At 36.9% G+C, this 14,175-nt stretch overlaps 1 protein-coding gene across 10 annotated transcripts in view; it reads right to left on the bottom strand.

Moving 5' to 3' along the window:
• LOC123745833 (protein abrupt) overlaps positions 1-14,175 on the bottom strand; it is a 74,355-nt gene extending 60,180 nt beyond the window's left edge. For 2 of the 10 annotated variants that reach the window (XR_011225716.1, XM_045726864.2), the window contains exons 1-5: positions 12,771-13,871; positions 11,185-11,282; positions 9,757-10,422; positions 9,208-9,513; positions 8,148-8,252 (exon numbers count right to left, since the gene is read on the bottom strand). Coding sequence is in view for 9 of the 10 variants with exons in the window: in XM_045726864.2 (XP_045582820.1) it covers positions 8,148-8,252; positions 9,208-9,513; positions 9,757-10,422; positions 11,185-11,265 (1,158 nt within the window). In the remaining variant the exon portion in view is untranslated. Of the gene's footprint in view, positions 1-8,147; positions 8,253-9,207; positions 9,514-9,756; positions 10,423-11,184; positions 11,283-12,770 lie in introns of all 10 variants that reach the window. The other 8 variants (XM_045726871.2, XM_045726869.2, XM_069317596.1 and 5 more) reach the window with 7 other exon arrangements.

Raw genomic sequence — 14,175 nt, 5'->3', positions numbered from 1 at the left:
ATGGGCACCACACAACAGCTGCATATTCTAGCTTTGGCCTAACAAAAGTCATGAACAATTTCTTTAGTATATCGCCATCCATGTATTTAAAAGCAATTCTGAAGTTAGAAAGCATAGCATAGGCTCCTTGCACAATATTCTTTATGTGGTCCTCAGGTGATAGTTTTCTATCTAGAACCACTCCTAGATCTCTTTCTTTATCAGAATTCTTTAAAGATTTCTCACATAATATATAGGTTGTGTGGGGTCTATGTTCTCCTATTCCACATTCCATAACATGGCATTTATTCACATTGAATTCCATTTGCCAAGTGGTGCTCCATATACTTATTTTGTCCAGGTCTTCTTGAAGGGCATGGCAATCATCTAGGTTTCTTATCTTCCCTATCATCTTAGCATCATCAGCAAACATGTTCGTGTAATTCTGTATTCCAACTGATAGATCGTTTATGTAGACAATGAACATTACCGGTGCAAGAACTGAACCCTGTGGTACTCCACTCTTGACCTTCCTCCAATCCGATACATTGCCTCTGATTACAGCCCTCATTTTTCTGTCAGTCAGGAAATTTTTCATCCATGTTAGAAGCTTACCTGTCACCCCGCCAATATGTTCCAGTTTCCAGAACAACCTCTTATGTGGAACTCTGTCAAAAGCCTTTTTTAGGTCCAGATAGATGCAGTCAATCCAATCATCTCTTTCCTGTAAGATCTCTGTTGCTCGATCATAGAAAATGAATAAGTTCGTTACACAGGATCTTCCAGATCGAAAACTATACTGTCTGTCTGATATTATCTCGTTTTTCTCCAGGTGTTCACCCATTTAGTTTTAATTATTTTTTCCAATATTTTGACTATGACACTTGTCAATGATACAGGTCTATAATTAAGGGGGGTCTTCCTTGCTGCCACTTTTGTAGATTGGAACTATGTTAGCCTTTTTCCACACATCAGCTACAACTCCTGTAAACATGGATGCCTGAAAAATCAGTTGAAGTGGAATGCTGAGCTCAGGTGCACATTCTCTCAGAACCCATGGTGAAACTCCATCTGGACCAACTGCTTTGTTCTTATGTAGCTCCTTGAGCATTCTTTCCACTTCGTCTCTGGACACCTCTATGTGCTCTATGTTGTTCTCTGGAATTCTTATTGTGTCTGGTTCCTTGAAGATTTCATTTTGTACAAACACACTTTGGAACTTTTCGTTTAATGTTTCACACATTTCCTTTTCATTTTCCATGAATCTATTTCCATTTTCAACCTCTGAATATTATCCTTTACCTGCAATTTGTTGTTTATGAATTTATAGAATAGACCTGGTTCTGTTTTACATTTGTCTACAATCCCTTTTTCAAAATTTATTTCTGCCTCTCTCCTCACTGTCGTGTAGTTGTTTCTTGCATCTTTGTATCACTGGTATGTTTGGGGGTTTGGACTCTTCCTATATTGATTCCATTTTTGTGTCTTTTGGTCTCTGGCTCTCTCGCAATTTCTGTTAAACCAATCCTGTTTCCTAGTTCTGCATTTCTGTTTTGGTATAAAATATTTTGTGCCTTTATCATATATTTCACAAAACTTGACATACATCTCATTTACTTCCTTGCCTAGCTACAAGTCTGTCCAATTATACTCACTAAAAAAAATTCTAAGGTCACCATAATATCTTCTCCTGAAGTCAGGTTTTTCAACTGCTTCAACCTCCTTATATTCTTCCAGATTATAATGCATTGCATACTTTATTCCCAAAAAGACATGGTCACTTTTACCCAAGGGAAGAAGGTACTGAATGTCAAATATCTCTTCCTCCTTCCTGGTAAATATCAAATCTAGCACGGAGGGAACGTCCAATTCCCTCATCCCTGTAGCTTGTTTAACATGTTGATACAAGAATGTCCTGTGAAACAGGACTTGTGTTTCACATGATTCTGTATACTGCTAGGAATGTAGATATTCCCAGTAATGACCAACATGATTTCTCAGGTGGTGTGGTGAAGACACTGATGGCACCATGGCTGAACAAAGGCCACATTTTATACACAGATAACTATTATACAAGTCCCTTGCTAACTAGGTTCTTGCTTGAAAATAGAACTGGAGTGTGTGGCACAGTAAAGGCAAGAAGAAGGAATATGCCAGTGTTTGACAATAATAGTGATGTTGGTGACTGTCAGCTAAGAAAGAGTGATCAAATACTCTCAGTGCAGTGAAAAGACAGGAGAGAAGTGAACATGTTGACAACCGTTCACAATGGTACAATGTTGCACAGTGGCAAGGTGAACCGAACAACGAAACAATCAATATATAAAACAGATTGTGTTCTGGACTATGATATCAAAATGCGTTCAGTTGATAAATGTGACATGATGGTGGGCGCTGTCTAATGTGTACGGAAAACATTGAGGTGGACGAAAAAATGTTTTCCATCTTGTTGACATAACCATGTTGAACAGTTTCAATATGTATCTGGTGAAAACAGGTCGTAAACCAACTTTCGTATATTTAGTTTTAGTTGTGACACAGTTACAGTACTAACAAAGTTTGGCAAAGACATTCCTGGCATACAAAGACTCATTCAGAACCCAGTATTGCACCATGCTCCTACACCCGGTCTCACTTACACGGAGGCCTTTCATGTACACAGACTAAAATATTTGTCACCAGCTGGAAAGCGTGCAATAGGCCAATGTGATTGCATAGTTTGTAAAACCACACAAACGAGAGCACAGAAACATAACGGGTGCAAACTTGGTGTGAAGCATGTGCTGTCCGTTTGTGTGGTGTCAACTGCTTCAACAACTACCACTGTGTCAAGGACCTCTAAATGTGCAATAATGGTGCAAAAACCAGTAAATATTGAGTGAATGTGTGTATACTGTATATATATTGATGAAAAATCTGAATACATATTATATATGGTGTAATAGAAAACATTTGTGTGCGCATAATTGTGATACTAATATGCAAGTGTATATTGAATGGATGCAAGTTGTACAGAACTGTATTATAATTCAACATCAAGTAACATTATATACAACACAATTAGTGAAAAAAATGTGGTAAAATATACCTAGACACTGTAAATAATGCCGTGAAAATAAATTCATGGCATCTCTGGCTGCTTGAAGACCACACGTGACGCCTCCGGGATGCTCATTGCATGAGCAACCATGTTGAGTATGACGTCATGGCTCATCTTGTTGGCTCATTTACGTCATTGGTAAGTATAATTAAATTTTTTTCTCATGGTCAGGGAACACAAATTCACAGTTTTATAGGACAATTTTTTTACCTGTGGGTGTTGAAGACCAAATAGCCCCAGCAGCTTAGGGGTTAACATACATCTAAGTAACCACTTCGATGTTTTAATTTGTCAGTGCATTCCAGACCATACACATTCCGGGCATCTCATGTTTATTCTCTCTCTTGATTGTTTACTGATAGTTTAAGGTTATTACTCAAGTCTTGTGTCAAAATGTTGGTAAATGAATTTGCTAGAGTACAGATGCAAAATAATATGTGATTTGATAATAGAATATTTGTGATGGTACTAAATATACAAATTTTCACGAACATTTCAACATTCCTCATATATTCCTCAAAATTTTCCACTTATTTTTCAACATAAAAAAATGAAATGTGTAGACATTATCAGTCAATGTTACTGAAAAAAAAATAGCTTTCATACTTTTCCAGCAGGTAATTAGCATAGTGAAAATTCTCACAAGCAAAGCAATTAATGTCTTGAGTGGTAGATAGTTGTCTGAGGTAATCTCTGGATGGTCCCCTGATAAGTTATACTTACACTGTGCTAAAAAAAGGGGGGGGAATTTCGAGATGACTGTCGCATTTTAGCATCACTGGAATGCTAAAGTGTTAAGACAATTCTCATTCTCAAAAACTGCAGAATGTCTGAATTTTACTGCCCAAGTAAATCCATAATAAATTTCAATGTATATAGCATCTGCATTTATTGTAAATGCAATATACATTTCAATGTATATTGCATCTGCATTTAAGAACTGTAAATACATTTCTGTATTCCAGTGCATTTAGCCCCTGTTGTTTCAGGAAATCTTGAATGAATCATTGCTGCTTGGTATAAAGGTACAGTAACTCAACTTGACTCAAGATACTTCACCCTTTGTTGCAATTATGAGTGCAAATGTGTTGGCAAAAGATGTAAACAAGGCACAGATCATATGCTGGGAAAATATGTTAATGATTTAAGAAATTTGTGTGCTTTTCACAATAAAATGAACAGAGGCATGTCATACAAGAATAGTTCTTTTTACGCTTCAGCAATGAGCTAATGCCAATTTAAAACTCACCAACCAGCAAAAATCAAACTGTATGCTCAATTGAAGGACCTTATAGAAGAGGCAGGGTCTCTAATAAACCATATTTTAGTATTATAATTACTGTAGTGTCAAAATGAGAACACATTATACAATTACTACTTATCATTTTTAATACAGTACAGTATTTGGTAATATTGTATGCAATATTAAGAGGTCAACTGAGATTATGCGTAAAAATAATGATTTCAACTTCTTGATTACTTTAAAAACATTAGATTTAATATACATTTAAGATCTTATAATCAATATGGCAGCTTTCTAAAGCTGCTTTGGGAAGTATCTTTTGAAGAATATCATTCCTGTCTTTTGTCCATAATTACAGCAGTAAATTTATTACACTAGGATTAAACACAGTTTTGCAAATACAAAGTATTGGATATAATAAAGCAACATATTACTAAAGAAGCAGCTTACCATAAAATTATGAGACATTCCCTTGGACTGTAAAAGAATATTAAAACACAACCTTCTACACTATATTGAGCAAAACATCATAATTATATAAAATTACCGGTAACATACACAGTGGTCAGTGGGCTTCCATTGTACTGGAAAACAATAGTGTGTATGTAATAAAATATATTTAATATTACTGCAAATAAACAGTCTTCTTGGTTGACTGTGGCCAAATACCGTAAGAGCATTTTATATGCTGAAAAGTTGTTGAGCTAATTACATAGTAGATGTAACAGCTATTTTCTCTAACCGGTGATCAACTACTCTTAAAGTACAAGAAGTCGTCCTGGAGGTTACAATAACTTCTTAATTTACAAAAGTTTTCTTCAACATTAATTTGGTATAGTGAATCCTCAATCATTATGAGTGGGCAAAGCACAAAGTTGTATGAACACGGTTTATTTGTTATCTTTATAACCTAAGAAGTTGTTTGCACATTTCTACATTGGTGCTGCCATGATCTATTTTTTTAAATTATATAAATGTAAATATGAAGACATGTTTTAAAATACAGTGTAAGAAATACAAAGTTTATATGTATTTACCGTATAGTAATGAAAAACAATAAGCGAGCTGCCTGTGAGGGCACAAGTGATGCTCACATTTTCAGGAAGTGTACTTATCTTTACTTTCAGGTATTTGCATTAAATCTGGGTTTACAAAAATTTGTCCTTATTGGGCAATTAATCACCAAATTTTTCTTATAGGAAATGGTACAATAAATGTTTATGCATAGTGAAAAACTAACAACTAATACAGTATATGAATAAAAATTTGGTGTGCCTATAAATAATAACGATATAAGATGAGCGAGGCCACTCCTTCCTTACCCGCCCCCCCTTCTCTCTGTGCCCAACCACTTGGGTTGGACAGTAGAGCGACAGTCTCGCTTCATGCAGGCTGGCGTTCAATCCCTAACCGTCCAAGTGGTTGGGCACCATTCCATTCCCCCGTCCCATCCCAAATCCTTATCCTGACCCCTTCCAAGTGCTATATAGTCTTAACCACTGCACTGCTCTGCATTAAAATACAACAAATCCGTGGTGTGCCGAAAATAAATTGTTTCCCCAAAATTATTTTCTCTTCTTATATTGTTAAAACGCAGTCTCTGATCACAGAAAACTAAAAAAAATATTGAATGTGACATACTTTAGCTGTGATGGAGCTGGGAAGTTGAGCAAATTATGGGCGCCGAGCAATGGAGCGCTCGGGGTCACTCGGCCTGGTCACCTCGTGGGACGGCAGTTGCCGCTTATATAATGTGTCACAATTATTCTGATCTTTCGCATTCGTTTCTTCTCTAGTTTTTTGCTGTTTTATTATTCAAAAGTGTATAATTTGTGGAATTTATATAGTTCAGTGTGTGGAACATCGCTTTGCTCAAAATTATGGGACTCGTGTATGTGATATGTATATTATATTCTCTTGTCTCAAAGTGCATTATTTAAAAGTCTAGTTAGTGGATGACAAAGTATATCTGCAAACCACTTTTAATAGTTATAATCATATTAAGGCAAATCTTGTTGCTTCTATTGCATCTACTAGTTCTTTCAGGTGTTTTCTGACCTCATCTACAGTGATTACCATGTCACCTCGTGCTTCTTCTGCCAACTTTTGTCTTGCATTTTTTATCTTTACAGTGGTTCTTTTTTGCAGACCTCTTGAGATCTCTCATTGAATTCTCCACACACATCCTTGTCGTTTTTCATAAGAATGTTATCTTTCCACCTCAGCCTTATGGTACAGGAAATGCCTGAAACGCTTTGTGTAATAGTGGCTTTTTTCTGCCCGAAACGCTTTGCGTAATAGTGGCTTAGAGCATTGTATGTACTAGCTCTATCTATTAATCCATCAACTTTTTGTATCTCACTTTGTATGTACAGGGTATGTACTTTACCTGAATAAATATTTGTATTTGTATTTTGTATTTGTTTTTATCACATTATTCCTTACTGTTGTTATTCTATTTATCTATACTATAAGAGAGAATGTCTGTCTGTCCAAAGTTGGAGGATAGATGCTTGGAACTGGCATTACCCACATTTGGAGGGGAAATTGTCAGAGGTATGGGGATGGACAATGACAGGTGAAGGTAGGCAAAAGTTAAATGATTTAAGAATTATTAATTATTCACACCCATCCAATTCTCAAATTCAATTCTGGTCAAGTGTGAAATATTGGTGGAGATGGCCAAAGACTTTTTTGTCAGTAGGCAGAAAAAAAATTTAAAAAGTTTTATTGCTCCATAATATTATATTTTATATATTATCATATAATATTATATGTGCGAGTGGCTGGGGGGGGAGGAAGTACTGGGGAAGAAAGGTACTGTGGGAAGGGGGGAACAGAGAGAGGGGATGACGTGGGAGGGAGGATGAGGGGAAACACTGGAGGGGGAAAGAGGAAGGATGATGGGAAGAGCGAGAGGGGCAGAAGGGGGAAGGGTGGGAAAGACAAGGGTAGGGGGAAGGGTGGGGAAGACAAGGAGAGGTGGAAGAGACAGGAGAGGTGAGATGGAGGATGGGAGATGGGGGGGGGGGATGGAAAGGAGGGGTGAGTGTGGAGGACAAGGGATTGGGGACAGGGGAAGAGGAGGGACAGGAAGGAGTAGGGAGGATGTAGATAGATGGATAGATAGACGAGTAGATGGAAAGATAGATGGATGGATAACTATACTAGTAGTAGATGGATATAGTTGGATAGACGAGTAGATGGATGGATCTACATTTAGACTTTCATTTTGGTTTTCATTCTGGTTTTCATTTAGGTTTTCATTTAGGTTTTCATTTATACTTGTTTCATTTAGTATGACTGTATATTCTGTGTTGAATATTTTCTTGTTTAGGGCTTCTATCTCATAGAAAAAGAACAGTGGTGGTAGAATGATGTTCAAGGTGGTATGTCTTTGTTAGAGAGAGAAATAGAATGAAGGATGACTTGGAAGTCTCTGGAATGCATTCTTATTTCTAGTATAAACTTGTGTTAATTTTGTGCAAATCTGATGAAGCCTAGGCTTACCCAGAATGCATCATTTATATACAGTGAGGCCTGACGTTATAACAAGTACTGTAATTACCACACGAGTGGTGCAGAAGTGGTGGCAGTACTATAGTATTCTGCAGTACAGTACTTTGTGTGTGTGTTTTGCTAAGATAGGAGTGGACACCCAAATATTGGAAAGTCTGTTGAATGCAGCATCAATGCAAATTAAGGGTTCACTGTATAAAGAAAACAATTTAAACTTCTTTGAAAGCTTTATCTTATAAGTATCAGTAGTCAACCCCCAGAATACGAACTTCTGACTTTCCTATAATATTAGAAGATAACACTCACCCTCTCGTGTGGTTGTTGCAGCATGTCCTGAGTGAACATCTGAGTTTCATCATCAATACCACCTTTAGCCATAGATATGCTAGTCATAGCCTCGCCGCCAAACCACTGAAATAAGAGTAATATTGTTAACATTAATGTGGAAAAAGCCGAAGCAAATTTTTATTATTACTATAAAGCATTATTTTTATATGTACTGTGATACCTCCCAAAATCCATACCTATATGTAACGGATCCCTCTAAACAAGAAAAAATGCAGCCACAGGAGTTTCCAAGATATTTCATAGAAAAATCTTGAGTTTAAGAAAGAATTTTGGGCATGGGAAAGTCAATAGGCCTGGTTCATTTGGTGTCGTGGTCCTAGCACTGAAAAAATAAAATTTAAGGGGCTCAATCAAGAGAAATACCTGTACTGGCAATGAGGGTAAATCTCTATAGACAAGTTCACCTGGTAGGTGTTTATTGGTTGAAATTTAAAGTTTGCTCTGTGAATTTCATAGACCATGAGAAATATTAAGTTATGAATAGTAACTCCTTTAATTCCTTTTAAGCAGTCACTTGTTTTGTTGTGCTTATATTCTCTGGGGTGATTTTTCCATGTTTGGAGGTACTGTATCTGATCACCCTGCTCCCCTTGTCTCTTAAAGTGAACCAGATTCTGCGCCTAGCTCCAAGTGACCAATGGTCGAGTCTCAGAAGCCTGGTGTGCTGGGCTAAGGCTTCATGGAATCAGAATTAAGCCCGGGAAGCCACAGAGGTTAAGCCACCTCCCAGAAAAATAAAAGAAACAAAAAATTTTGTGAAAACCCTTGGATATCCTTACCAATGACACAGCACTTTACATTAAAAAGCACAACACCAAAAAGTATCTCCCTCTCTGGCAGACCTAATAAATAAATAGAAAAGCAATAAATTTTCCCTCTACTATCGAATTGTAACTACTAGGTGAATTGTAACCTCTACTAATTGTAATTGAATTGTAATTCCATCAATGGGTTCATAACATCAAAGAACAACTGAAAATCAACAATCAATGACAGATGAGATTAGAACAATACTTACTCCTTGAAGGTCTGAAGGTCCTGGTAAAGTTGCATTTAATGCTTCCGTATAGGTGTCCTGTCTTAGGCCAGTCCGACTTCCAGGTTGCTGGCCTGCATTAGATTGCTCAATCTTCATTAAACTGGTAGAATCTAAATGATCACTTCTAGATGCAGGGGATAATCCTTGGTCACCTCTAGCTGCAGTTGGCAATTCTGAATTACTAATCAATGAAGCATAGTCTAGTCCAGTCTCAGATGAATTTGCCTCACTATCCATTAAATCCTCCATCACTTCCTCTTTTATTAATATTTCACATGCTGAACCCTGAAATATTTAGAGGGTTTAAATGTTAATAAAAATCTTCTAAACACATTTCAGTCAAGCTTATATCACTAAGTAAGCTACTTACATATTCCCAAGATATCTCTCCATATCCAATTTCCATTCCTTCACACTCACAAAGTGTGACAATGATTTTCATGCTGAAATAACAGAATAATTAGTCCTATATACCAGTCAATCAATCACAAAACAATAGATCTAAAAAATAAATGCTAGATTACAAACCTGTGATGATGGAGGTCCCTGCAAACTTGTTTCTGTTTTTCTGCCCAATTCTCCATCTCTTTGAGTACCCAACTGTTGCTCTTCCATCGAGGATCTACAGGGCTTTGCCTGCCAATCAGTCTCTGTGCTGTGTGAGGACTCCTTTGATCTGGATGGACTAAGTAAAGGAACACCAAGCCTGTCTTGCAACACTGTGTTTTCTTCTTCACTACATTGACGTTTCGGATGTGGACTAACTTTATCACTAGAACTATGGGCGGATCTACTTTTAGGATATGGACTGTGTCTTACATTAGTAGAACACTGTGAATGTCTTCTTGGAACGTGTGGACTACTTCTACCAGTGCCACTTTTTTGGCTAATTGCTGACCCACTACTACTCCTGGGTGGTTCATCAGGAACAGCAAGACCTTTAATTTTCAGGAGTTCAGCCACTTTTATAAGTCTAGGTAAGTCAGTTTGTGCAACACTTACAACACCAGCATACATGTAGCTCAGCAAGGCCTCTAGTTCATCACACTGGACATCTCTCAGCACAATGACAGGATGCTTGCAAGGTGTGTGTTCAAACATATTTTCAAAGTATTCACTACAGGTTGACAACACAAGTTTATGCACTGGGTAAAACTTGCCTTCGCATGTCACCGTCACATCTGTGTACCTCTCCTGAGCGAAAGAAAGAAAAATATTTAAAGCACTTAAATAATGCAACTCATCCTTATTTAATTAGATATTTTTTGTGACGCTGTGAATCGTTGAATTGTACAATATTGATGTAATGGACATTTAGTAGAATTTCGTGCTATTCACTTCATAGTCTGGAAAAAAAATATAAATAAAAACCATGCCTAAATATTCCTAGGCCTAGTATATCACACATATGTACTATATTAGGCCTCATATAGCATGTGTCAGGTATAGGATGGTTAGCTTAGGTTAGGTTTAGCGAAAATACAAAATCTCTTCCAGTTTGTCCAAATTCAATAGTACCAAATTCTACTTACTAATTGTCCAATACGTCAATATATGTACAATGGTCCACACTGTTACTATGTATAAGCACTATCTAAACAGGAGGATGGGCTGAAATAATGTACATGTGTACATATGGGTATTTCTGTCCCTTGAAATTCTTTACTTAAGAACGAGGACACACATGCATGCAAATACAAAAATGAGTACTGTATATAAATTCACCTACACAATTCAGACAATTCTGAAGTTACCTCTCATAAGTGTGACCTTTTCCAATAATGCCTAATATCCAAAACTTAATGAAGCACCACCATGTGGCTTATTGTCAGTTGTGTGGGTCATGCCCATTAATAAACTTCTTTTAGGCAAGGAGTGAATTTGGAGCAAAATTATCATTTAATGATAATCTTCACAAAATACAATGAATTTAAGTGCATAGAAATGAGTAATTACCTTAGCTCTGAGTGAAGCCAAGGTCTGGCAGAAGGTGGCACTGTGATTGTTCCAGGATAATGATAGCATTCCTTCTGCCATCTTGACCCATTAATGACCTGTCCACCAGGAAAAGGTAAGTATGATACATCAAGGAAATAAAGACAATATTTTTAACAGTAACATTTAAGAATTACATGATACATAAAATAAGTGTAATATTATTTAATAATTTAATTTAATTCATTGTGTTGAGGGACAGGAAGCCAGAGTGTATTCATACATGTTTGGCCTTTATCGAGGTCCATCCTCCATCCCCCTAAGGCCAAATTACTGACCCTGCCCAGGATGCAATCCCACAACAAGCAGACTAACTACTGAGTACCTACTCACTGTTAGGTAAACAGAGGCATTAGGTGAATGGAAATGTGCCTAACCATTTCTGTTCGCCGGGATTCGAACCCAGAATTCTCAATTGTGTGTCAAAAACAAACACGACTGTGCTACCGGGACCCTTATTTAATACACATAATAAGTGTAGTATTATATAAGTGTTTTATGATTCTATAATAGTCTATGCCTTTCTTCATTAACACTTAAAATCTGTATATCATTTGCTAACTTTCTTAACAATCCAATTTGTTAGCTTGCTTCTCGTTTAATATGTGTTTATCCCCCATCAACCGTATAAATAAGATAGGATGTTTATTCAGGTATAGGTACATACAGTACATTGAAAATGAGTTACAAACATAATGTTGTATTTATTTAATTTATTTATTTATTTATATACAAGAAGGTACATTGGGGGATTAACAGAGAACATAGAAATTAAGTTGAATTTACATTCTTGTAAAGCCACAAGCATGCATAGTGGTTCGGACAAGAAACAAAATTTATATTATAGATATAGAAATTTATAGATAGAGTTAGTACATACAATGCCTAAAGCCACTAGTATGCACAGCATTTCGGGCAAGTTGTAGGAAAAATCTTAGCCTAAAACTTAATACAAATTAAGAACAAAATCACAAATTGATTTGAAGAATGATAATAATTACATGATGGACTGAACAGCAGAAAATGCAACAGAACAACAGAAGAAATTTTAACTAAATAAACAGAAGATTAATTTTTTTTAAGTTTATACATGGCAGATAGCAGCAGTTAAACAAGTTGGTCAATAATCAATACTGTTTAAAAATAGCAAGACATAGGTTGACATTTGTAAGTTAAGGTATGCTACATGGAGTTTATTAGGTAGTACTTAGTTTTTCTCATAAACTGGTTGAGTGGGGTACAGCCTTTGACATGATTGGGAAGGTCATTCAACATTCTGGGTGGAATGACAAAAGATAAGTTAACCGAATTATTTTAAATTATGTCCGAAACGCTTTGGGTATTTGTTACATCCTCTGTAACAGTTAACCCCTGTATTAATTTCACCTTTATATTTCTTAAATAAACATTATTACTATTATATTATAACTAGTGTAAAATACACATCAGCAACCTATCAATAGCCGAAAATTATATTCAGTATGAACTGCATCATGTACACTACCATCTATATTTGACAAACACAAAATCATTTTAAGCAGCTTTACCCTGATTGCAGAGGTCTCCTACGAGTCTCAGTTTCGGCGTAATTTAATCTTTATGCAAGATTCGAGGTACTAGGTTGGTACTTTTGATTGAACATGGCTGCCGCGCCCATATAATTGCAGAGGTGACAGTGACTTGTGGTCGGCACTCAACGCTCTCCTCTGCCCGTGGCGTCCATGGCTGGTGTCTCAGAGGTAAGCTAATAAGGGTTTCCGGGAAAATTAATGTTTTCCGAGGGAGAGTCAGGAAACAACTTTGATATGAATCTTCCGCCACACTCGTCTTGTTTACAGCTCTGCTAGCCCAGCCTACAAGCCCTGCTGCTTCATTCACTGCTTCACGCAGTCTCACTACTGCTTCATTCACCTGCTTCAATCACTTCAGCTTTTTGACGACATGAATTCATAGATATCTTGTAAGCTACACTCTGTAATCCTTCATGTAGATTAGGATAACAACATATTTTTTGTGTATACCTAGTTCTAGTTCAAAATGCCACTGAGCAACTAATTATAAACTGTGACCTAGAGTCAGGACATGCTCGCAAACACAATATACCTAAATTTAACATTTATCTGAATTTTCCTGAGGGCCATTATCTCCCTGGTGGACTCGGTGACAGGAAGCCGGCGGCTTGTCGAAGAAACCTCCCATTTGTCCTGATGATTTTGTGCAGATGGATTTTGAAATTTGGCAGTTACAGCTACAGCGGGTAGGCGGTTCCATGGGTTTGAATTTACCTGTGGGCCACTAATTCTCTATTGGCCTCATCGACGACAAGAAGCAGGCGGTTTGTCAAACGGCCCCCCATTTGCCCTAATGATTTTTTCAGTTGGATTTTAAAATTTAACAGAGTTTTGGCATTTACGGTTTCGGCGGGTAAGCGGTTCCATCAGTTTATAACCTTGTGGGTGAAAAAAACATGTCCTATTCTCAGTCCTACATTGTAGCTTATTGAGCTTGAAACCCTTGCTCTTTGTGCAGGCGATGAATCACAATATCGTGGCTGAAGTAGTTTGACCAGACCAAACACTGGAAGGTGAAGGGACGACAACGTTTCGGTCCGTCTTGGACCATTCTCAAGTCGATTGTTACAGATGACATCTTTATCATCTGTAAATTTGATGGTGTGGTTTGTAATATTCTCATCTATGTCATTGATGTATATGTCAAAAAGAGTTGGCCCAAAAATGGACCCCTGTAGTACCCCCAATTACCACATTTATTTATTTATTTATTTATTTATTGTATTTCTCTAATCAGATTCATTCCCATTTAGCACGATTGTTTCATTTTGTTTTAACCATTGTTTTATCCATTCTAGTATTCCAGCATTTATTTCATGTGCCTACAATTTCCTTGCCAGTCTTTCATGTGGTATCTTATCAAAGGCTTTAGCAAAAGTCA

This window comes from Procambarus clarkii, chromosome 88, assembly GCF_040958095.1.
Source record: "Procambarus clarkii isolate CNS0578487 chromosome 88, FALCON_Pclarkii_2.0, whole genome shotgun sequence".
NCBI lineage: Eukaryota > Metazoa > Arthropoda > Malacostraca > Decapoda > Cambaridae > Procambarus > Procambarus clarkii.
Note: the sequence above shows the minus strand (reverse complement) of the source record. Positions and strands in the feature narration are given on the sequence as shown.